Below are 26,116 nucleotides of genomic sequence, written 5' to 3'. Positions count from 1 at the left end.
GTGATAAAGTCATGGCCTCAAGCTAAATGCCCAAAAATGCATAGTCATCCCATTTGGGAAAAACAAAACACCCAGGGATTACCACATAGGTGGTAGCCCCCTTAATACAGAAGAGGTAATAAGAGATCTGGGGACCCAGGTAGGTAGTAATCTCTCCTCTGACAATCATATTGCTAAAGTAGTTAGGAAATCCTTCTATGTGGCCCATCTAATTACTAAAGGGTTCACATCTAGAAATAAAGAGGTTATAGTGCCCCTCTACTCATCACTCATTAGACCCATCATAGAGTGCAATGCCCCATTTGGGATGTACCTCACAAGACACTTCCAACAGCTGGAAAGACCGCAAAAGTACCTCACCAAGAGGATTACTGGCCTCAAACATATGTCCTATGCAGCCCAACTGAAAAAACTCTGGCTGTACTCCGTGGCATATCGCTTACTCAGAGGTGATCTCTGCCAGACTTACAAAGCCCATGTCCAACTCAGAATTGATGGGCATGCTCCACCTAAAGAAATCCAAGTCACCACGAGCCATGTACTCTATTGAGCGAAACCTTGCCACAACAATAAATAGAACATGCTGGAGGGATAGATTCCTGTCACAGAAACTGCCCATGCTTTGGAACAAAATTCCAAATTACATCAGGCAGAGCCTCTCATTAACACTCTTCAAGAGAAACCTTGACAAGTGGATGGGTAACAGAAAATACACCCCTGGGATCACTTCACTGGCTCTGTTTGACAGAAGATCAGTTAATTAATCAATGGGGTGGCAAAAGCCAGCACACTGTGACTAGGCTTATAAATGCCCTCAGGCAGATAGCCTAGCACCTACCTATGAACCTATAAACCTATATAGCCAACAGTATTACTGTGCCATGAAAGACCCAGTGGGGGATCACATTCCACCTTAAGCACTCTAAACACTGGGCCCTGGCTGTGATGGTGGTGTTAGTCCGGGCAGGGGCATGACTCTAACAGCCTCAAAAAGAGTCTTTACAGGTATCTGATATGTCCATCTAGGCATCAAGTCCTCCAACCTTATGACCATCTCAGCTAGCTGGTTCTAGCATATGAATAGGTCCACACTACTTTCAGAGCCATTAATGGGAACAACAACAGTTCTGGTTAGTTAAGCTTCATCAGAGTAGTAATTGCAGGCCTAAAAGCATCCTATTCTGTACTTTTTTCCTGTGAATCAGCCCTGACAGTATGGAATGCTGTTCCATGGTAGGGCCACAAGTGGTGCTGTGGACATGTCTGTATAACAAAGGAAAATAAATGGAAAGAAAGAAAAAAAACATAAATAAAATGTACTGTACAGAAGGGATAGTGACAAAGAGAGTGGGGGAGAAAAATGCATGCATACAATTTAGTACCAAACACATAAGTGCGTTACACTGGTAAAAACATTGTGGACTATAACAAGCATAGAGTGCAAATGGTAGTACAAGTAACTTGCTTTTTGTAATCTCTGTATCCCCCTCTCCATCATGTAAAAAATGTGTTGCTTGGATATGGAAAGAAAGCACCAGATGTGAGAAAAGAACACTGACCCTATCCACAATGAGCCATGAAAGGCAAGTGTACTACCTGTTGAACCACTGATGCAGCCATACTACTCGACCTCTTAGTGAAACAAATCTGGACAAAGCCTAAAACAATGGGGGGACAATGACCCATAAAATAAGTACAGATTTTAATTATTGCTTTTATAACCTTAGTAAGCTGATAGAATAAAAGGGTTTGTGTTAGTATGCATTTTCTGAAGATTTTGAAGTCAGAAACTCAAATGTATGTCATTATTTATTGATTCAGTCCTCAATGATTGGCCAGAGGACCACAAATTTTATGAAGAACAGATTGAAAATACAAGGCAAAAATCTAGGCATTGTGTGAAAATCTGGACAGTTTGAGATGTATGGTGTCAGCAGTAGCTAAATGAAGGCAAACCCACCCTTGTTAAGGTACAGTCAATGTGTGCATTGAAACTACTACTTCAAACACTCTTCTGTTTTATATATATATATATATATATATATATATATATATATATATATATATATATATATATAGAGTTCCCCTTCAGAAGGTCAAATGGCAGGAATCTCGAAATGCAGATGGCTGAGACCATATGCTCGAAATTTCAGAAGCTCGACCTTCTGAATGGGGATCGGCATACAGTTCAGAATGGGAGATTTCCCTTTCTTTGCTGTAGTGTGATCTCGGAGTTGGTATAATTAAATAAGTAGTGTGGGGGGGTGCAGGGGGGGTCTAGCCCCCCTTCAGAAATGCTTTTTTTGTTTTTCTTTTTTTTTTCCGTTTCAGAAGGTCGAGCTTCTGAATTCGAGCATATGGCTTTGGCCATATGCATTTCGAGATTTCAGCCATTCGACCTTCTGAAGGGGAAATATATATATGTATATATATATATATATATATATATATATATATATATATATAGAGAGAGAGAGAGAGAGAGAGATATGCATAGATATATAGATATATCTAGATATAGATATATATGTATGTGTGCATGAGTTCAGATTACTGATGCCCTATGCACAATATAAATTACCTATTTCTGGTATGCATGTACCTCAGAATGAGTCAAGTGTGGCCACAGAGGGGTCTCATATGCATGGAACCAGGTCTTGTACCTCCCTCAAATGATACAGTGCACTATGTATAATGTAAATGGATGGCGAGTACCTGCTCTAGCAATAAACTCAAACCTTAAGTGCTGCCCTATTTGAAGGGCAAGTCCATTACCTACTGAGCCATATCACCATCACTGCTGCTGCTAAACATTGTGCAGCCGAGAAGCACATATGAAAAATAAAAAAAAAAACAGTAAAGTGGCTACCTGCTGAAGGCAGCAGATAAACACTACCAAATAGACAACATATGTGATGTCAGTGGCCTCAGTAACTGTCCTTTTGAGACAATGACAGGCATCTACCATATACTTGGGGCTCTTATCTGAGTTCCCCAGCAAAGACTCCCAGTGTTTTCTTCAAAAGAAATGGAGAAAAATCTTGGTCTCCTGTGAGCATCACCAAGGTGCCCTGAACTACCAGATATCTTTGAGATGATAATAAGTGGTTATAATGTATGAGTTTTTTTTATTTTGTATACCTTTTTCTATGCAACTTTTTTCTCTGACATTTAATAAAACAATACTACGTTGTTCTTAAGGTAAAGTCCTGTCTTTCTGTTTGTGTCCTCCGTGATTCTTTCATTGTAAGATGGGTGGCCAACTGGCTTATAAACTGGACACACACTATTAAAATTGCTGACTCCACATCAACCAGCAGACATGTTACCAGTGGGGTGCCACAGGGGTCAGTGCTGGGCTCCCTCCTGTTTGGTATATACTTCTCAGACGTTCAGGTAAAAAATGAGGGGTATGGGCTGACTGCATATGACTGCAAACTAGATGCAATCATTGAATCTCCAAATGATGTCATGTGTACTCCAGGAGGGTCTCGTGCAGACCATCGAGTGGTGTATTAATCATAGTCTCAAAATGAATTCAAAGAAATGCATCATCATTCTCTTCAGCACAAACAATGTCCTGTCACACTATCAAATCAACGAAAATACATTTGAGAGCAAAAGACGTTATAACCCCCAATTCTCAGCAATTATCCAGCCCATAATTGAGTATAACACCCCATTGGGCAAGTACCGTACTATGCACCTGTAGCAATTAGAGAGACCTCAGAGGTTTCTAACAGAGAAGACCAAAGGGCTGCAGCATGCGCCTTACACAGACTGATTAAAGTCCCTGTCACTATACTCCATATCATATAGACTTCTTAGGGGAGACTTACACTTACACCTGGCCTACACAGCAGTCCACGACCCAAACCTAATAAACTTGCTGCATATCCATAAATCAAACAGGACTAGGGATACCCATTCTAGGGACTTATATATGGCCTGCAACATAAATAGGACATCCTGGAGGGGCAGATTTATTTCCCAACAACTGCCACATCTTTGGAACAGGCTACCAATTCATGTGAAACAGAACACTTCTATGACACTGTTCAAGAGGAACCTGGACAAGTGGATGGAGCACCAGAAATTCTTACTGGGGATGGAGCCTACATCCATCCTGGACATGGGCAGTCATCACTAAATGCAATCTTGGATATTGACTAGCATTTCTGTGGTATAACATTGGGATGAAATAATAAGACTTAAAATGACTTCTGGGTTGATCACCTAGTAATCTCCTGTGATCCTATGATAAGATGCTAAAGTTCCATGCACTTGCTGGTGTCCTTTTTAATGTGATTGTGCCACTGGACTACAGTATTACCAGTCTATCTACCTATCTATCTATCTGTCTATCTGTCTATCTGTCTATCTATTTATCTATCTATCTGTCTATCTATCTATCTATCTATCTATCTATCTATCTATCTATCTATCTATCTATCTATCTATCTATCGATCTATCGATCTATCTATCTATCTATCTATCTATCTATCTATCTATCTATCTATCTATCTATCTATCTATCTATCTATCTATCTATCTATCTATCTATCTATCTATGTATCTATCTAATCAGTCATTCTTTCTATACATTCCTCTCTATAACTAATTTGGTTATCTTTTCAAGTTGACATTAATGCACTTTATACTTTTAATGTGGAAATGGCAGTTTCATAGCCTGATTAAATGAAAAAAAAATGTACAGACCGATTAAACATATGAAAAAATGTTGCTTCTCTCACCTGTTCCTCTGCACCTTTGATCACCACTAAATCTGATGACAAACTTGCACAGTGGGTTTGGGCATTAAACCAATTTTCAGAACTTGTTGTAAAATAGTAACAGCTGGGGCTAAGGAAGTCCCATCCTGGAGGGCAACACTTGCCCTGCAGTCCTGAAAAGAGTAATAAACACAAGCAGGTTAATACCTATCCGTAATACAAAACATGAACATAGAGTTTGTAATTCAGTGATTTCAACTCTGCTAACAATAGATATCCTATCACAAGCACATTTATTTACAGATATAATGAAAAGATCAGCTTCTTGACAAATAAATGAGAATGACAAAACAAAATGCGTGTTAACACAGCCTTTCTATATTGCAAAACGGGATCCATGCAGTTGTTCGAAATTTCACTACTTCGTACTCACTTCACCAAGTCCACTTGTTCGAAGTAGTGAAAGTTCGAACATTGACTTCGGCAGTCACACTACAGTGCAGAATGGGAATATTCCCTTTTCCCCACTGTAGTGTGATCTCGTAGTTGGTATATTTAAGTAGTGGGGGTGGGGGGCACAGTCCCCCACATGGGGGGGTGCAGGGGGGGCAAACATGTTTTAGTGTTTTTTTTTTGGTCGCTTGGGGAAATAGACTTCAGCGAAAGTTCACTTGTAAACTTTCACTGACGTGTGGGTCTGCTGCTCTTTTTCGAACAGGTGTTCTTTCGATGTAGAGCAGTAGATCCTGCAAAACAAAATAGCACTTATGAAACAGAGAGCCTTGTTATTCATTCCAATAGCTATTTCCAACAAATCAATAAAACAGTTCTGCAAGGCATAACATAAAATTACATCATTCATCATCACTCGTGGCTTCAGGGATCTCATTCTGAACTCTGCCCTTCAGGAACACCATTTGACTTGTCTTGCTGCTCCATTTATACTCTTTCTGGCTTCTTCTCATCACAAAGAGGTTAGAACATTTGACCTTTAACAGGGTAATGGGTCTGAAATATCTCATAAGTCAGGTGATTCCCATTTATTCCTATCTTACACAAAGGTACAGTGTTCCATAGGGTCAACAGTCCTGTAATGCCACAATGCGTGTGTGCGTGTGTGTGTGTGTGTGTGTGTGTGTGTGTGTGTGTGTGTGTGTGTGTGTGTGTGTGTGTGTGTGTCTGTGTGCATGCATTTGTGTGTGTGTGTGCGTGTGTGTGTGTGTGTGTGTGTGTGTGTGTGCGTGTGCGTGCATGCGCGTGTGTGCGTGTGCGTGCGTGTGTGTGTCTGTGTGTGTGTCAGAGCTGTCTTGTATAATGTTACAATGAGCTCCCCTTACCTAACTTAGAAAAATGTATTAATCCTAACCCTGCCGTTAAGTCTAACTATACACTTCACTTTACAAAAATCCTTTCTGTAATGCTACTACAAATTTGGTTGTAGTGTTACACATGGGTTGTAAATTAAATATTGTAAAAGGAAACTGTCTTCTTTTTGAGATCATTTATAAGTTTTGTTTAGAGGTTTTGGGAATGCAAATCTTCAACAGGATTTATATTTGTCATTTTTATCTTTTGAACATTTCTGCTATAATAATATGCAGGTTCTATGTCAACTTAGTGAAAGGCAGTCTGTCATAATATTGAACGTGCAATGTTGAACTATCAAAAATGCTGAAATGTTAAAAAAGTTGAAATAAAAATACCTACTCCCATCCCCCAATATGTGAAGAGATATGGATTTGCCCTCCCTGCAGGATTCAAGGTAACGTTTGCTTCAAAGTTTCAATAACAAGAAGACTGACATTATTTATTAGTAGATTCTAGTTGTCTACTGATGTACTATGTTCTTCATCTGTAATTATGTTGTAAGTAATTGCTATGTTAAATTGTTAATCGCTATGTAATCCAATGTAACTACTGTCTGTTTATTTTAACTGTGGAGCTTTTCTCCCCAGGCCTCCACTGAAAATGGACCTACATCCAGTCGGACATTCCTGGTCAACAAATGTAAATAAATAAATAAATTATTGACTCTCTGTATCCTGATATATATGTATACAGTACCTGTAGGATATTAGTAGGTAATCTGATTTCAACATTAGAAAGCTTCAGCAGGATTTTGCTTTCAGTATTAATGAATTTCAGGATATTTCTATTCAGTAAGATGAATATACATACATATATATATATATATATATATATATATATATATATATATATATTTATATAAAATATATAGAAAGATATATATATATATATATATATATATATATATATATATATATATATATATATATATAGACAATATAGACAGATAGATATAGATATGTATAGATGTAGAGATGGATAGGTACAGATTAGACAGAGAGATAGACAAAGATATATCATGTTTATATGTATTTATATGCATACATACCTACACGTGCGCACACACACACACACACACACACACACACACACACACACACACACACACACACATATATATATATATATATATCATACCTCCCAACCGTACCGAATTACTCATTTTTTTCTGAGTTTTGGGGTCCAAATAATGGGGTGCCATGATTCCCAAGTGGCACCCCTACATTTCTGATTTTTTTTCAGCATTATGCAGCTGTTTTTTAAATTTTTTTTCTTTTTGCACTTTTGAGCTGACGTCATCATGTGCCCAATGACATCAGCTCCATCAGCCTGCCGGAATTGAGCTCAAGGGTTCACGTGCATGCATTTCCAGCTGCTGTTTTGAATGGATCTGCGAGCACGAAACGAGTGCTGTTGGAGAACTTTTAGGTATTCTGATGGTGAAGAGTATGGAAATGATGTTTTCTACTGGATTTAGTACTGTTGCACAGCAGAGTTATCTGCACAGAATTGATTCAGTTTGCTGGGAAGGAAACAAGTTAACTGCTTAATGGAGTGCAGGTATAGATAGCATTTTCACTAGGTGAAGTTAACTGCTTAAGGAACTCCTTAACGTATTTGCTATCTGCATTCTGCATCTGCTTAACAAGTTAACATATTGAAGGAAATGATCCTGTCACTAATTTGAGTTAGCTGTTATCTGGTTAAAGTTTTTGCTTCGTATGTGCGGAAATGATCCCGTCACTGCAGCTGTGTGTTTGCAGTTTGAGTTGGCTATCTGCTTATAGGGCTTCACTAGGTCTATTTGCTGTCTGCTTAATATACTGAAGGAAATGGTGTGTGTGTGAATGGATCTACGGGCATGGAAATGAGTGCTGCTGCTGGGCTGTTTTCTCCTGGTGAACTTTTAGATATTTTGATGGTGAAGAGGATGGGAAACAAGTTATCTGCTTAATGGAGTGCAGGTATAGCATTTTCACTAGGTGTAAACTCTTTAACGTATTTGCTATCTGCTTAACAGACAGCTTAATAAGTTAACATATTGAAGGAAACAATGCCGTCTCTAATTTGAATTAGCTATCTGCTTAACGTTTTTGCAGAAACGATCCCGCCATCACTGCAGCTGTGTGTTTGAGTGCTGGGCTGTTTTCTGCTGGATTTAGTACTGTTGCACAGCAGAGTTATCTGCATGGAGTTAGCTTAATAGAGTGCAGGTATAGCATTTTCACTTGCTTAACGCAACGTTTTTGCGGAAGTGTATTTACTATGCTTAACATATTGAAGGAAGTGTGCGTGTGTGTTGACTTTTAACCAGTTAAAAAAGTTCAGTGGCTTTGGAAAGAACATTAGGGAATATATCTAGCTGTTGGCTGACTAGCTGGTTAGAGAAGAGGAACAGGAGTTATTATGATTTGCACATTTTCAGAAATCAGCCTGGAGTATTAATAATAAATGGGTCAGTGGAACTAATCAGATTTGAAGAACACTGTTTGTAAACAGTCAAATAAATCTTTTGGTCTGTAACACCGAACAGCTATGTTCCACGTGGGTTGTTACAGCGATTTGTTCTAACTTGCTGCTTAAGATTTTAACCTGAAGTTGAGACTTGATTCCTTCATTAATGCTTCCAGCTACTGACAGCCACAAAAAGTATAAAAAGCAATATAGCGAAGATCAAATAATAATGACTGTGGCAAACTGATTATGGTTCAAGGAAAGATAGTGTTAGTGAAACTGGCCATAAAGTGTTCTAATCTGAAACATAATTTTGTCTTATTTTATTATTGGACTTTTCTATCTTGTTTTCTTGCTTGTGATAGTTAATAATCACTTTATGAAACTGTATTATTTGGGTGGTTTTACATAGTGACATACATATTTGGTATACTTGAACATAGTTTGCACTAAATAAATGTTGATTAAATCATTCAAAATACGACAGCTGTCTGCTATTTAGACATAATGATACTGTTAGCTTTTCTTGTGATTATGGGCTTCTCGTTTGGATTTTAACACACTGGTTGTACTGATTTTATCTTTTTGTACTTGCACTACTGATTTTTTGCGTCATGTATCCCAAGTACTGTTGCTTATTGGAAGAAGGAAGTTGCATAGTGAATGCTCAGCATGCTGCCATGGTTACTCACACCAATAATTTGATTCTCTGGTATAGGTATAGACCTGTAACTGCATATGGCATCAGTATTTTTAAATACAAACCAGACATGCTAAGGGTATTCTTAGAATACATACTGGCTGCATGACAAAGGAAATGAGTAGGGCAATAAGTGGGAGTAGGGCGATAAGTGGAAGTAGGGCAGTAAGTGGGAGTAGGGCGATAAGTGGGCAGACGTTGTGCATAAATAGACTGACTCACAACCTGAGTTGGGAGGGCATTATTGTATTATGTGCCCCACTATAGCAGCAAATGACAACCCGCAAAGTTTTTCACAAAATAAGAAACTGAGGTGCAGTTTCAGTTGAGCTGGTAAGTAGGGAAGAATACTAAATGGCTATGGATTGGAGAAGTGTTTTGTTACAATGAGGAATATACCCTCATACTCAACACACACCTGGTGTTAGTTGTTTGTATAAATGTACTTTAGTTGCTGCTTAGTAATAAGCACTTACCTTGTTTTTTGCTAAAGCATTGAATATTTATTATACGTGTACACAGTACACACTGCCATTCTCTTTGTGCCATTCCTTTCATACTCCGTTCTTCTGCAGTTATTTTTTTATTCTGCTGTCTTTTCTTGCTGCTTATTTCTATTAATGCAGTCACCCACTTTCATTGTTGCATTTACCTGTATTCTCTTTCCTTTGCTTTCCATTCTTTTAATTTATCCATTCATTCCATTGGCTCCTATCTCCACAGAAATATCCTTTCCCACTCTGTTTTTGTATGAATGCAATCCTTTTATTCTGGTAATCAGTCCCTTCTACAATATATAAAATGTAAAAATAAAATCCAAATAATCATTGTAGAAGTAAAGCAGTATGCACACATTAGTGTTTATGGTAAATGGGTCAAAATAGCCAGGTAATGGGACACTGGAATAGCTGCAGGGGACTCTGGTACCATATTTTGGTTGTCTGTCCTTCAGTCTGTGTTTGAAAGTTGGTATCCCACAATTCCATTGGAGTGGGTGGGGTTATGTAATTATGAATGCAAACTAGATGTTAATCAGCGTACAGATTTGTACCTATTTTTCATGGCCCTTATCCAGATTTTTGATATTTCCAAGTTGAGAGGTATGATATATATATATATATATATATATATATATATATATATATATATATATATATATATATATATATAGATATATATTTATATATACACACACAGAAAGAGAGTGAGATTAACTGATATGGATATGCAGGTGCAAAGAAAGTCACTAAACCTGGCACAGAGTAAAGGTATGAATGTAATTTAATGCAGGAAAATGTGTAGATAAACACATTTCATTTAAAGCTTCTTCAGTATTTAAAAGATTGTTGCATCACAGAGCTCTTCCTCTATACAGGAAATTCATGTCACATGATAAAAAGAAAACAACAGGAATATTTTCATTGAAATATCATAACAAAATCTGTTTTTAGAATACAAATTCAAGTAAGTAATAAAATAATAAGAAAACTTTTTCTTAACTGTTTTTGCATGATTCTGAAAATGAGTTGAAAGCTTAGTGTAACAGTGCACAAAGTACACATCACATGACCATGTTTGAGTTGAATGTAGGTCCATTTTGAAGAACTGTATTGCACATGGATACCAGAGTGATCAAATCTGTAAAGAAATGTGCTGCCACCAGCTTATCAGTCATTTTGTATTTCATTGTGTGTCTTTGGGTATTCATTCTTCCTGCAAGTGTCTGGACTGTCTCTCCTGTATAGCCTGTTTCTGGGCATTTCCTGCATTGGGATAGATAACACATTCTTAGAAATATATGTAAAGGGACCCTGTACTTTGATATATCTCTTGAATGAAGTTGTTGATGCTTTACATCTTGGATAGATGAAGAATTTTACGACATTCTGGACTCTGTTTTGTTCTTAATTATTCTCCTCAAAACCAGACTCTTAAAATGTGGTGCTTTTTTAATGACAGTAGAGGAATTGCTTAAAATGTTTTTTATCTTGTCATTCTCTCTATTAGTTGCAGGTCCTGCTTGATTTCCTACAGTTTCTTTTTTAAGTTTAGTATGATATGCTGTCACTAGTGGGATACTTTCACAGGAGTTCCTTTCTTTATGCCAGAGCAGCTATTCCTGTGGCAGTTCTGCTGCTCTGTCTATACCAGTCAAAGTTCTTGGTAGAGTGACCTTCAGAAAGCACGCCTTCTTTCAGTTGTGCCAAGCATGTGTCTGTCCCATTTGAACAATTGTGCTAATATTGAAGTGCTTGACTGTAATTAGCTGACTTCTTTGTGTGAGTGGGATGATTACTGCTTTTGTGCAGATACATCTGCCTGTCAGCTTGCTTCCTGAAATCATGTGTTTGTAGTATTCCATTCTTCAGGGAAGGTTAGTCTTGAGAAAGTACACCAAGGAGCGTTTAATAGCTGGGTAGATTTTGTTCAGCCCCTGGTAGAATTCCTCTAACAAGTCAATGTTATGTATCCAAATTAGGAATAAATTGCCATTAAAATAGAAATATGCAACTGCTTTGTGTGCAATGTTAGAGAATTTCCTTTTTTAGGTTTGCCATGAATTAGTTTGCATACTGTGAATCAGTTCTGGTACCCATTGCAGTGCCTGTAGTCTGACCATACTGTTTCCCATTAAAATTAAAATTATGTGTCAGAACAAATACTATAAATTGTCCCACTGTATCTTGAGTAATGTTGCGATGATCTGTTTTCTCTTGTATGTCCTTGAGATGGGCAGCAGTACCATCATTGTGTGGGATATTTATGTAGAGTGGATAAAACAGTTTTAGGAGATAAGTCATGATAATCTGACTGAATGTGGAGAAATGAGTAGTGTCTTAAACACAGATGTCCCTTACAATTACCAATGGCTCCATAATGTTCTCCATGGACCCAGAAGTTCTTTCAGTACTGGTTCCTTAGCCTAACACAATAGCATTCTCTGAGTTTCCAGGCTTATGGATTTTTTGGTAGCATGTAAAAACAGCTGGTGTAGGCTGACTGCAAGTGAGGGCAGTTAGTTTATCCTAGATGTGATTTGGGAAGCAGTTAGTGAGGTCCATTGTATATTTTTGTGTCCTATTAAGTTGGATCTTCAGTCAGCTGTCTGTAATGGTGTGATCTGAAAGCTGTCTGTTAGGTTCAGAAAAATCATGGTTCAGGATGACCACTGTAGACCCTTAATCTGTATCTTTAAGACAATGCTGTAGATGAATTTCAGAGGCTATATTGCCATCCTTTCTGGGGGAGAAAGTTTGTTATGGTCTGCATCTGTACCACCTTAGTAATGGGTACTGCTATCCTCAACCTTAACACTGCCCTTTCCACCAAGCCTAACCCCACACCTTAGACTAATTTAAACCTTCCCATAATACTGCCACTATACAGGACAGACTCAGACCCACAAACATTCAAAAATATATATAAACAGTTCTACATCTATCTCCTAACTCTAACCCTAACCATTACCCTAAAATGCACAACCTTGTACACAACACCCATCCTTCACTCATTTGCATCCTAACCATACCTCAATATACACATACATGCTCTCACCCATGACCACACTTACCTGTATTGACATTCCATGCCATCGATATAGCCACTGTTCAGCCATCCATACTGTCAACATTAAATCACGTGCCTGCATCTGTTGGGCATATATACACCCACTATCTTTTCAATTGGTTGGACAGCTAATGCAGAAGATAAGGATTAAGACTGTGAACTGCTAATGAGCTGCTTCCTGTTGACATCCAGGGTCTGATTACCTCAGCCTCCTTTTGCCTAAGGTTTATAGGTTCATAGGTAAGTCCTAGGCCAGCTAACCTTGTGGGCCATTTTAAGCCTAGCCAGTTTCTCATTTCGTGTTCAAAAAAACCTGTTCCATTTTGTTATAGATTGGCCTTATCCATCCAATAGGTAATACAGGGGCAGATCTGGGGTAAATTTTCTGTTTTCCATCTATAAATCTAAGTTGCACTTGAAAATAGACAGGGATTAACTTTCCCCAGGATTCAATAAAATCTATGTAGGCTGTCCGTGTAGACCCTACATGGAATGTAACTGTGTACATGACCACGGTTCCTACTTGGCAGCGTGCCATGTATATTAATGATATCATATTGCCAAGGGAAAGCATAGTAACAGGGCACCTAAATCCATGTAGGCAGAAGTGTAAAGGCTATCCCATGGTTGTGGATTGTCCAGGGAGTTCCTGGACAGATGATATGTAGAGGGTAAGAATCCTTGTAATGTACACTGCTACTGTTGCAATGTATGTGAATTAATATTTTGTGTTTTAATTTACTACATTTTTTCTATTTTTTTTTAATGTACATTTTCATGGTGTGGCACAGAGTGCACCAGAGCCAAGCTGTGCCTACACATACACAGCTGAAACCTGCCAAACATCTAAAAATAGAAACCGGATGTAATTTTTTATTATAACTGTATTTTATCATTTATTTTTAATTATTGTCCATTTGCGCGATGCAGAGCACAGCAGAATCAAACTGTGCTTACACATACACAGCTGACATATGCCAGACATCTAAAAATAGAAACCAAATGTAATTAATTATTTCTGGTTATGTTTAAACCCATTTGAGCAGCACATCACATTGCTTAGCAATGCCAACAGCTAGCTTAGTAATTTATGTGAAAACATAGTAGTTTACATAGTATCCCAGAAGCTACATGGGTAGAGTCATAACCTCCAGCTTAGTAGGACCTGGGTTTGAGTCTCTCTCAGTCGTACCTTTTTTAAATTTAATTTACTTTCTTGCTTAATTAAAAAAAAATGAAATTGTTAAATTTGGAAGAGCTGCACTGTGCTAAGCACTGCTTAAACATGAGAAATGGCTATTCCTTTTTGCACATTGCTAAGCTTTACTAAAACATAGTAGTGTGAGTTTTTACCATGCTAAACTGGTCTGCATGATGCTAAGCAATGCAGTGCTTTTTTGAATGTTGCAGTAGGACATGTAAGGGTGGGAAAACAGCCTATATGAAGTCCACTAGGTGGAAATTTTGCAGCATTCAAAGTCTTACCATTTGTTGATATGGCAGGAGGTGTTGGTGAGGATTTGTGCTTTCAGGCACAGAGGTGGGGTGTGCAGGAGACCAGAGTGTTTGTTCAGGTCCTGGGTAAGGACTATGAAGTCTGGCTGTTGCAGGATGGTTACGGGGGCTCAGACCGTAAAGCTGAGGCCTGGGATTGGTTGGCCAGGATCTTACCAGTACTACTGTTAGCCCCCTACACTGGTCAGCAGTGTCATCACCACTATGATGATCTGAAGCGAAGGAAGAGCAGAACCTTGGACACCTGAGTCCAAGAGGTGAGAGATGGGCATGCCCCACAAATATGTAAGTATTTCTGCTACTACTTTACTAAAATGTGTGCAAAATTGATATGCATAATAGTGTGCTTCTCTTCCAACAGCTGCAGCTGAGGGGGCTCACAACATGCAGTCTCATGCCGGGTGCCTGGCCAGGATGTATCGTGAGTGTGGTAAGTACGGATATTTTATGATAACTGTAGTGCAATAAGCAATAAACTATAAAAACTGTAGTACAATAAACAATACCAATAACAGTAAGCAATACATTGTAATGCAGGATTGTGGTTTGATAACTCATGTCTGCAACTAACTGCTGTTGGACTGTATTCAGTGCATGTGCATTCTACTTTCACTGCAGTTAACTGTAACACTGACATATATCACAGAATTCAAAAGTAATTGCTTGATAAATGTATTGCACTACCCACAATACAGTTCAAAGCTGTATTCAGGACACTTTCACCCAAATAATGCTCTGAATCCCTTCCACTCCAGTAATAAAGAATAAGGAGAAGGTATCCCATGTTCTGGCCAGATATCATGTGCATACTTCACAGATTCTATGGAGCAATACCAACAAGTGTAAAGCAGGACTGTGGTTTCATAACTAATGTGTCAAAATTATTGCAGTAGGGCTGTATTAATTGCATGCCTGTTCTAATGTTGCTGCAGTCAACTGTAAAACTGTAATAACTGTAGAATGCAAAATAAATTGTCTGATAAATGTATTGCACAACCCACAGTATGGTCCAAGGTCTTCTGGTCACTTTGAGTCACATAATGCTCTCTTTTCCTCCCACTACAGGAACAAAGTATATGAGTGAGCTAGCCCACTTTGTGGGCAGATATCATTTGTATACTTCACTGATTCTACACAGTAATACCAATAGAGAATATATCAGGAGTGTGTTTTCATAACTAATGTGTCAAATTAATCGCAGTACGACTGTATTAATTACGTGTCTGTTCTAATGTCACTGCAGTCAATTGTTACATTATTTGCAGAAGTCCTCTGCAGTCACAACTTTTGGGTACTACTCCCATGCCTGACAAATAAGACATGATGGCTGTTTAATCCTCTTAATGTACACAAACATACCTCTCAACTGTCATGATTTTTCATAATGTAATTATAAATGCCCAATCTGTCTGGTCCATAATTACCACATAAATAATAACCTGGAATGCAATGTATTTTCAAATCCATTTGTGGAACACCTTGGTAGTCATGTACAGGCACATTATGTGAAACACTTTCGTGTAGCTGTGTACCTGCATTCATTAGTGCTTGTCCCATACTATCCCATGCTAACAGCTTGAGAGGTATGTGCATGCTACATCATCTATAGAAGAATTGTAGTCACTGTACTCACAAACGACGTTGCACACCTGTAGAACTATGTATTAACAGTCTGTGTAAGAATATCATCTGCAATGTCATTAATGGTATTCTTTTCTCTCTCTCCCCACCCCTTATCTTCTTTAATTTATTATTATTTATTATTACGATTATTATGATTTAGTATTAATGTTAAGCTGTTTTGTTGGCCTTATGGGTTATTTCATTCTGCTTTGCTGTTAACATACTTACTGTTATGTTATTTAATGTTGTGTTCCACATAACATACCTTAATATGCATTTGGATTAATCAATGTTATGTTCCATTAAAGTAAATACTAGCATTGGTTATTACTAACTTTAACTTATTATTATAACTAATTTACTACTGTGTGACAAGGTAGGCCAGTTCCTGGTGATCCACCTACCTTGCCTCCACCGGCCATGGCACCAGGACCCAGCACATCTGGGACCCAGCCTGTTGGTGCCCTCTCTGCTGCACCTGCATTACCTGCAGTGTTGGGTGGTTCCACCCCAGTGGCCGAGGCTGGGCCCCCCTCTGGGAGTGGCAGTGAGGGGGAGGTGTCACCCATGGCAAACTGCCAGGTTTGGTGTGCAGGATTGTGTACTGTGGCTTTGGATGCCTCCTGCAATAGATGGAGAAAGTGCTGGCCACACTGGTGGGCCAGACTCACCTGGACCCCAGCTTTCACCTCTGCCACCCCAGGGGCAGTGATGGAGCAGTGCTGACAGTCCCATGGGTGGGGACTTGATTCACACTACTACTGTGTGGAGGCACATGAGACTGCGATACCATAACACCTCCCCATCCAAGGTGTTCACTCCCACTTGTGTCATACAACACCCCTGTCTGCTGTCTTGTCTGTCAATGCTTCCTCACCTACCCAACTTACCTCCCCACATGTACCCATATCCTTTCCCCCAACATTCCACTCTCACCTTAAAAGAAATGGGCACCTGCCCCCCCCAAAATATCCCATACATAGCTCTCCATTTCGCAGACATATCCCCTGGACACATGTAATTTGGTCTAATTGGCTTGACAATGCAATTATGTTGTCCTCACCCCTCTCTCTGGGGGTGAGACTCCAAATTCATCTACAAATTTTGTCAAAGTGCACAGTTGTTGCTCTACAGGAAATGGATAGCTATGGTTCTTTCCTATACCCTTAATGCACATACCTACCTGCCTTTGACTGTGTTCTCCCCTTGCTTGCACCCCACTTCACCACTTTCCTATCTCCTCATTTTTCTTTTCTTTAAAGATTTTTTGCATGATGCTGCATGGTGTCACGTGTTGTGCAGCACCACTAAGCTCAGCTAATTGGAGCTAAACTGATATATGTGTTTTAAATGATAATAAATGCATACAAAATAAACACATGACCCCTATTTTGAACCCAAGACCATTGCACCTGCAGACCAATGCATCAACATGCCACGCCAAGCAGCTCTTGATTAAAACACGTGGTCATGTGGTTTATAACTGCAAGTCATTAAGCATGTTTATGTGGAGCTGCACATCGTGCTGCATTGTGCAAACTTGCTAAAAGGTGTAATGAAAAAAATGGGAGTGTAACTTGGAGTCTGGTGCAAGACAAGGAATAATGGATGTAAGTGAGGTCTCTAATAGCAGGCCAATGTGCACTTTTATCAGCAACATTTCAAAATACACCTGCTAAAATATTTATGGCAATATACACATTCAGCTGGGACTCTGGTGGAAAAATGCATCCATATCAAGCCATGCACATCATGATGGATGGAAAAAAAGTATGTCACAGCCTATATGTCTGCACTTATATCTTGCCAAATACACCTGATACAACTGTGACTCAGTAGCTCAGTCTGTTAAATGCTTTGCAAACACTAACTTTTGCCACACACAGTGCTGCATTCAACTCCAGTGGTATGTAGCATTTAAATTACATTATTGTGAAGTCAGCAAATAATGCCTGAGTCATGCTCTCTTTATCCACACAATGCATTTCAAATGAAATTTCTGCTTTTCACTGATGGAAGTCACAAGCCTACAGATAGGAACACATTTCATGTATCCCTATAGCAACACTATAAGTGCATAAAGTGTCAGATCATGCATTAATATGTATTCACATAGGATTTTAACTTAGGTAATGCAGATGAGGCCCACTAATATCAGAGTGCAGCACACAATAAATGCATAATCACACTACAGATTAGCACAGCTGCATGACTAACATAAACATATGAAGCCCCTGCTAGTAATGAGGACTGCCAGCATACCTGTTCCAAATGAATACCAGACGGTAACACATGATCTGACAGTTGCCCAAATAGTTGACGTAATGTTAGATTTACACCCTATGTTGCTCAAGGACAAATCAAACATGTTGCCTAGTACTCTGTTAGTGATACTGTTACCTAACCTGCTTACCTTAAACATGTGCCTTAATTGGAGTGGAATGGGTACCTCACTCTGGCTCTGCCTCTACAATAAGGCTGATACAGCTCCCACAGTTACTGTTACAGCTTTTTGTCCTCCAAAGTGTTCACACCCTCTACCTATGCCTATTACCTGCAGCAGCAGCTGCAGCCTGTCACACACACATCTGTGTGAAAAGTAGCTGCTACCCGCCAACCCTGTGTGATGATGTACTCTCTTGACTCCACTAATGTCCAGCACAGCATATCATAAAGGGCTTCTAATCTAAAAGATGGCCTTATATCTTGTTTAGTGGTTGCATGTCATTGGCTGATGATAGGGAAATCAGCTGTGTTGGATAAAATTAGTATTTCAGAACCACAGATTAGTTAAGAGCCAATCACCTGGTAATGAAAAGCATGTTAAAAAGGCAAACAGCTGGCTAGGGGAACCCGTCTGTATGAGACTTTCTTCACATAGTAAATGCATTATGAAAAACCTTATATATCTGCACATATCAACAGAGGAGTATTGCACTCCATCTGGTATGTAACCTTTTTGTTTACAGCATGATGCATATGTGTGAATATACTTAGGGGTAATGGGGATTACAGCATTAAGCCTTTTTTAGACCTGTAATGATGACATCATTGATCTCCAGATTTGTTACACCTACAGAGGAAGTACAGTACATTAATGGTGGAATGTTTTTGTTAATGTGGCAGACTGGTCCCATGGGACTGTTCATTTATAATGGTTGTAATAGCACACTGCTATTTGTTTGACACTGTTGTCTGACACATTATAGGGGGATTGCCCCTAGCGGATGCAATACAATGGACTCTAGTGTTGGGTGTATGATCATACAGCAGTATCTTTTTTTTATGCTCAACTCCTGAGAGACTTGCTTGGCTACAAACATCTGCATTAGAAGCTGAAGCTAAGTGAAACTTGCAGTAGTGAATTTTAATATTCTGTTAAGTACAAACTTGCAGTTTTAAAAGTACTGTATTTTCATTTTTTCTGTTTCTTAATTGTGTGTTTCTGAACAGTGAGCTCTGTGTCTCTCTGCAGTTAGTTTCCTACCCTGCCTCCCTGTTCTTGTGTTGGTATTAGTGTTGCTGGCTCTGGAATTGCCCGCCCTTCCTGTAAGTCTGTATTAGAACACTCCTCCTGGGTCCATCTCATTTGCTCACTTAGCCAAGTACAGTGAGATCATATTCTGAGTCTAGTGTTCACTCTACTTAATATAGTGAGTAGATTTGAGAAGGCCCAAAAAAATTTCATTTGCTTTTACTGTATTTGTCTTTCCTCCTACTTTATTTTGCTTTTCTTAAATATACTCAATTTTATTTTTTCTGCTGCATTTATTACTGCTTGGTAGTAGCCTGATTAAATTGTAACTGTTATTCTAAGTCTTTTAGTTTAAGCACTTGGGCTTCATACAGGCTGTTTTACATTAAGAAGGTTTGTGGTCTGCACTGTTGTGGCAGGACAGGTAGCTTACATCCTTCTAAGCTGGGAATTGCTGATTGAAGGCCCAGTGTCTGCTATTCTAAAAGTGTATTAGTTCTGGCTTAAGCACTTGGGCTTCAGGCCAGTTATTCTACATTAAGAAGGTTTGTGGTCTGCACTCTTGTGGGAGGAAATGCAGGATTCTGCCCTTCTGAGCTGAGAATATCTGGTCACAGGCTTATTGTGCCTGCGTATTTGAACTGTTTCTTTCTGAAATTGGTGCGGCTTGTTGCTGTAGCATAGACCAGATTCAGATCTGCAAAATCTAGCTTTGTTTGTATAACTTGAGCACTGATGCAGGCCATCTTTTTTGGAGAAGGTTCCCCTGCACCCTAGTAAGCAAGGGTGTGCAGTTAGAATTTGTCTGATTGAAGACTGCTGGAACAGGGCTCAGTTTTGAGCTTTTTTTTCTGGTTAATTGGGTAACTTGTTTAAATCAGTTTGTTCGTTTTCTATTGTTTTTATATATATATATATATATATATATATATATATATATATATATATATATATATATATATATATAAATTGTACTTTATTCATCTGCCTTTACTGTATTTGTGTTTCTTCCTACTTTATTACTTGGGGCATTGACTACAACTCTGATCTGCGATATATAACAATAAGTATAATTTTATGTGCATTTAAAGTGTTTTTTGAGTGTATCTGCTTTATTTTCTAAAAAAAAGACATATATATATATATATATATATATATATATATATATATATATATATATAAATATATATATATGCTTGTTTCCCGCCTTTCTAAGCTAGTATAGTCCAGTTTTCAGGTTAGTGCTGAATTCAGGGCTGTGTTAAAATCCCTGTTTTTGCCCATTCCTTACTTGGATAGAAGGAAGTTCTCTGTTCACCTGTGAGAGAGGGGAACTTTGAGCAGCCTGTCTGTCCATGGAGGAGTGGTTTCAGCCCAGAAATTAGTAGTTTACTGGCCATTTTGGGCTAATTTCTATCTCTTTCATTTCCCTGCTATAAATAACCATATTTGCCCGGTTTTAGTTAGGGTAAAACTTTTCCCGGCACCACAAAGTCTCCTCTTCAATTTTTCCCTTGGAACTAGACAAACGTTCAACTTAAGCACTCAAGCCACTCATTTCTTAGCCTGGCACTTACTCAAAACTTATAGCAAGCACTTATAAACCCTAGCACTAGACCCTCCTGTACTGTACAGAAGGACAAGGCTCTCTATTCGACCTTACCAGCCATCCAGTAAAACAGTTCACTGTACCTATCCAGGCATGTTCAAAGGGCAGTTTCCGGTGTACTCTCTAGTCCAACTGGTGAATCTGGGCATTTTGAGGCAATGTTACAACTGCCTCATGTACACAGAAAACCCCCTCCTCCTACCACCAAACACTAATACATGCGAGAGATGCAATTATACAGCCAAACTGGAGGTTAAGCTCTCTCAACCCAAGACTGGATCAGACAGTCAAGAGGAGAAGGGAAATACTTTCAGAACACCACCAGTCTCACATAAACCCATTAAAGCAGCACTGGAAAAAAACACACATAAATACATGAAAACATACCCAGAGGCTCTAAATAAAAATCTGCAAAACCAATAGAGAAAACCAAAGCAAACATCCAAGCAACCTCCACCCCCCAACACAAACCATGAAGCACATACTTCACAAAACCAGTGTGCCATGCAATCACAGCCCTTAAGGCAAAATAACATACCTAACATACTAGTAATAGGTGACTCTATAGTCAGGCACACTGATGTCCCACTCACTAGGCTGAATAAGGAGAAGGTTACTGTTAGCTGCCTGTCAGGTGCCAGGATCCACCACATAACACAAGCACTCAGGTCACTACCGACCAAGTACAAATATGACTCTATCATTGTCCATGTTGGTGTGAATAACCTGAGCCGTACCTCTCTGGACTACATGAAAAGAGACATGGAGGAGCTCTCTGATCACGTAGCCCAGGCCGGTATGACCCTGACCCTGAGTAGCATCCTGCCCTCACCAAGAATGATACCACGGTATAAGAAAAAAGTCTCAATTTCAACAATTGGCTATGTTTCTGGTGTCATTCAAAGGGGATCCAGTGTCTGTCCACCTGGGATGACATGCTTGACAAGCCACGCTGCTTCATTAGAGACGGCTTGCACCTGTCACCCTTAGGCTTTCGAATACTGGCCAAGGCTCTTGCCACCCCCATAGTGCCTTTTTTAGGCAAGGCTCAAAAGACAAACCTACTGCCATAAATAGCACAAGTAACAAAAAACTGAGGGTAGTGCTACTCAATGCCAGAAGTCTGAACTTTAAAATGCATGCACTCGAGGCACTCCTCAGTATGGAGAAAATATATATATGTGCAGAAACAGAAACCTAGTTTAAGGCTCCAGAGAGCACCCCAGCACTACCTGGCTACAACTCATACCATACATTTCAGCCACAGAACCCAAACCGAAATACAAAAGGTGAGGGCGTATCCATATTCATCAAGGAAACCCACACCTCCAGGTTAGTGGCACGATGCTTCAGAGATCATCCATGTGCAACTAACAATGGGCAAAACTGCAATTCAAATTGTAGCTTGCTACAGATCACCCACTATGCCCCAGGACCCCCATTCCACATTTCTGGAAACACTAGGAAACATAAAGGTCCTAACAAACACTCTAATATTGGGTGATTTCAATTATCCAAACATTAACTGGGAGAACTACTCAAGTACTAACTCCCTTGCCCAACATTTCCTAGAATTTATAAACTCAAATGCCCTGGTTCAACTGGTCAACACTCCCACCAGAGGTGACAACATATTGGACCTGGTCATCACCAACATGGGTGACCATTGTTCCACACCAGAGGTCAACCCCTCACTGGTTAGATCTGACCATAAACAAATCACTTTGGATATCCACATTCCGCCCCCACCCCCGGACAAGAAAACCACTGTGAAAAACTTTTCAAAAGCAAAGTTCACGTTACTTAAGACCGAGGTGGAAAGTTTCAAAGCTCCCATGCTGAAGGATAATGCTGTCCAAGCTGCAAAATTCTTTACTAATGCATTATACGGGCACCTACAATAATGCATGGATCATGCCATCCTAAGCAAAATCAAGACTCACTCCTCCAAGAAAAGGAAACCAGTCTGGTGGACTCCTGCCATAAACAAGCTATACAATAGATGGAGGAAACTAGTACAGAAAAGAGTCAAATCCCAAGAAGGGAAGACATCCCTGATCAGTATCCGCAAGAAACTACGATCCCTCATAAAATCTTCCAAGGCGAGCTTTGAAAGAAAAAAATTGTCCAGGGGTGGGGGCAGAATGTGGACATCCAAAGTGATTTTTTTAAGGTTAGATCTAACCAGCGAGGGGTTGACCTCCAAAGATAACGACAAGGCATTGTTTATCTATGTCAAGAATCTAAGTGGCAATGCTCAGATCTGCTCAGAGTTAGTGCAGAATGGCACAAAATACACTGAACCAACCGATATCGCCAACATTCTGGCAGACAGGTTCAGCGCAAACTTCACCCCCTTCCCACCCTCAAGAGGGCCCATAACCATACCAGGAGAATGTAGAGTCTCTGAAATCACAGACACTCAGGTTAAAACAGCCTTCTCCAAAGCCAAAAATACAGCATCAGTGGGACCGGACGGTGTCCCAGGCTGCATCCTACATGATCTCAAAGACAAACTAACCCCTCACCTAAACACACTGTTCAAACTCAGCCTCTCCACAGGCTACGTACCCATAGAGTTGTGCACAGCAGCAGTTATTCCGCTCCACAAAGGTGGAGCCACAGTAGACCTCTGGAACTATCACCCTATAAGCCTGACTAGCTTGGTCTGCAAGGCTATGGAGCGCATCATCATGGAACTAATTAACAGAGACATTGGGAACCTCCAAACACTGGACCCTACCCAGTTCGACTTTGTTAAGGGCAGATAATGCCTCCTAAATCTGGTGGACTTCTTTGAGACAGTTACCAAGGCTATAGATGAAGGAAAGGTGGTACACACAGCTTACCTAGACCTTGCAAAGGCCTTCAACACCATTCCTCATTCTGTTATTATAGACAAGCTCACCAGCCTGAACATAAACCCTCTATGTCACAAGATGGGTTGCCAACTGGCTCACAGACAGAACCCACATGGTGAGAGTTGTGGGATCTAGGTCTGACTCTAAATCGGTTACAAGTGGAGTTCCCCAGGGCTCAGTCCTTGGGCCCCTCCTGTTCAGCATATAATTCTTAGAGGTACAGGCAAGCACAGGAGGACTATGGCTGACCATGTTCGCAGGCAACTGCAAACTAAGGGCTATAATTGACTCTCCCGCTGACACAGACATCCTCCAAAAGGGTCTCACTGAGATGGATACCTGGTGTCAAAATCATGGCCTCAAGCTAAATGCCAAAAAGTGCATAGTCATCCCCTTTGGAAAGAACAAAGTACCCACAAACTACCACATAGGTGGTAGTCCCCTAAATACGGAAGACGTAATAAGGGCTCTGGGGACCCAACTAGATAGTAATCTCACCTTTGATAATCACATTGCCAAAGTGGTTAGAAAATACTTCTACATGGCCCACCTAATCACAAAACGGTTCGCATCCAGATCAAAGGAGGTTATTGTGCCCCCCTACTCACCACTCATCAGACCCATCATAGAGTACAATGCCCCATTTGGGATGTACCTTACAAGGAATACCACAGAAGTACCTCACCAAGAGGATCCCTGGCCTCAAACAGATGCCCTATGTAGCTCTACTGAAGAAATTACAGCTGTACTCGGTTGCATACTGCCTACTCAGCGGTGATCTCTGCCTGACATAAAAGGCCATGTCCAACCCAGAATTGATGGACATGCTCCACCTAAAGAAAACCTTATCCCCACGAGCCACATGCTCTAGGGATCTAAGCCTCATCACAACAATAAATAGGATATGCTGGAGGGATAGATTCCTGTCCCAGAGACTTCCCATGCTTTGGAACAAGATCCCAATCTACATTAGGCAGCGCTCCTCACTAACACTCTTCAAAAGAAATCTTGACGAGTGGATGGGAAACAGAAAGTTTACCTCGGGGATCACTTCAATGGCTCTGCTGGACAGAGGCACAGGGAACTAATCTAAGGGGGCGGAGAAAGCCAACACATTCTGGCTAGGCTTATAAATGCCTTCAGGCAGATAGCCTAGTACCTACCTATGAACCTATGAACCTATCTGTCATGGCACACATGGGAATAGCTGAGTATTGCTAGTATCTTAGTTGTATCCACATGCTTTGTATGTTTGCACACTGTGGAATATGACATGTGTGATCAGGCAGTGGATACTACCTGCCATTCTATTCTTGCTGTATCTCTCCATAGTGTACTTCCATGTATGTGACCCTGACATATGTTCCCATTTTGTTGTCTTTCAGGCAACATGTATCCCAGATGATGTGCCCCTTTTACGGATGCGGAGAATGATATCTTACTGGAAGGGCTCCATCAACACTATGAACTCCTACTGTCCAGAGGGAGGCAAGACAGAGAACATCAGGCAGCACTGTGGGCTGACCTTGTATGTGACATGAATGGCATAGGTCAACAGAGCAGGACATATGAGCAGGTTAGACACCATGCAACAAACATGATTAATGCTGCATGCAGAAGAGCAGCAGATAAGGCCAGTGATCATGGTGTCACTGGTGGAGGTCTTGCAGCAGAAAAAACACTCTCAGCCACTGAGGAATTCCAGGCAAGCCTAGGAACACACAACAGCTCCCAGGCATCCATCACACTGTACATTGTGGATATGGGTGCCACAGTTTCCACCGCAGAGGAGCATGCAGGTAAGCTTAGTTTGATCAGCATTGGAATACTGTTGCATTCAGTGTGTTAGGGTGTACATATTTTTTTCTCTGTGTCAGATCTTTGTTCTTAGGGGGTTAACTGCAGTTTGAATCTCATGCTCAGATGTTGACCAACATAACAATTAACAAAAAAGCTACTGTAAATGTGACATATATGGACATATTACCTTGATATAGTGCAACATGTGGTAGTACTTACATTACCTCTCAGTCAACTTTTCACAGGTCTGTTAGGAATTGGACAAGCCCATGGCCCTGTTCCTGGTAAGCATGACACTGTTTTGTTGCAGATGTACATTTACAGCAATGTATTCCCTAAAGTGTCATCCCAGGCCTACTGGATGGATTACTGTTCAGTCGGAACGATTGTCAACTGCACAGATATTTTCT

At 40.0% G+C, this 26,116-nt stretch overlaps 1 protein-coding gene across 1 annotated transcript in view; it reads right to left on the bottom strand.

Annotated features, from left to right (window-relative positions):
* Window positions 1–26,116, bottom strand: part of LOC122808673 (CD209 antigen-like protein E) — a 1,434,655-nt gene that overhangs the window by 1,210,122 nt on the left and 198,417 nt on the right. Inside the window, exon 4 of the mRNA XM_044079651.1 lies at window positions 4,756–4,907. Within this exon, the coding sequence (XP_043935586.1) occupies window positions 4,756–4,907 (152 nt within the window). The remainder of the gene's footprint in view (window positions 1–4,755; window positions 4,908–26,116) is intronic.

This window comes from Protopterus annectens, chromosome 8.part0 (genome assembly GCF_019279795.1).
Source record: "Protopterus annectens isolate FY-2018-M chromosome 8.part0, PAN1.0, whole genome shotgun sequence".
Classification (NCBI taxonomy): Eukaryota; Metazoa; Chordata; order Ceratodontiformes; family Protopteridae; genus Protopterus; species Protopterus annectens.
This window is presented reverse-complemented; position numbering and strand designations above follow the sequence as displayed.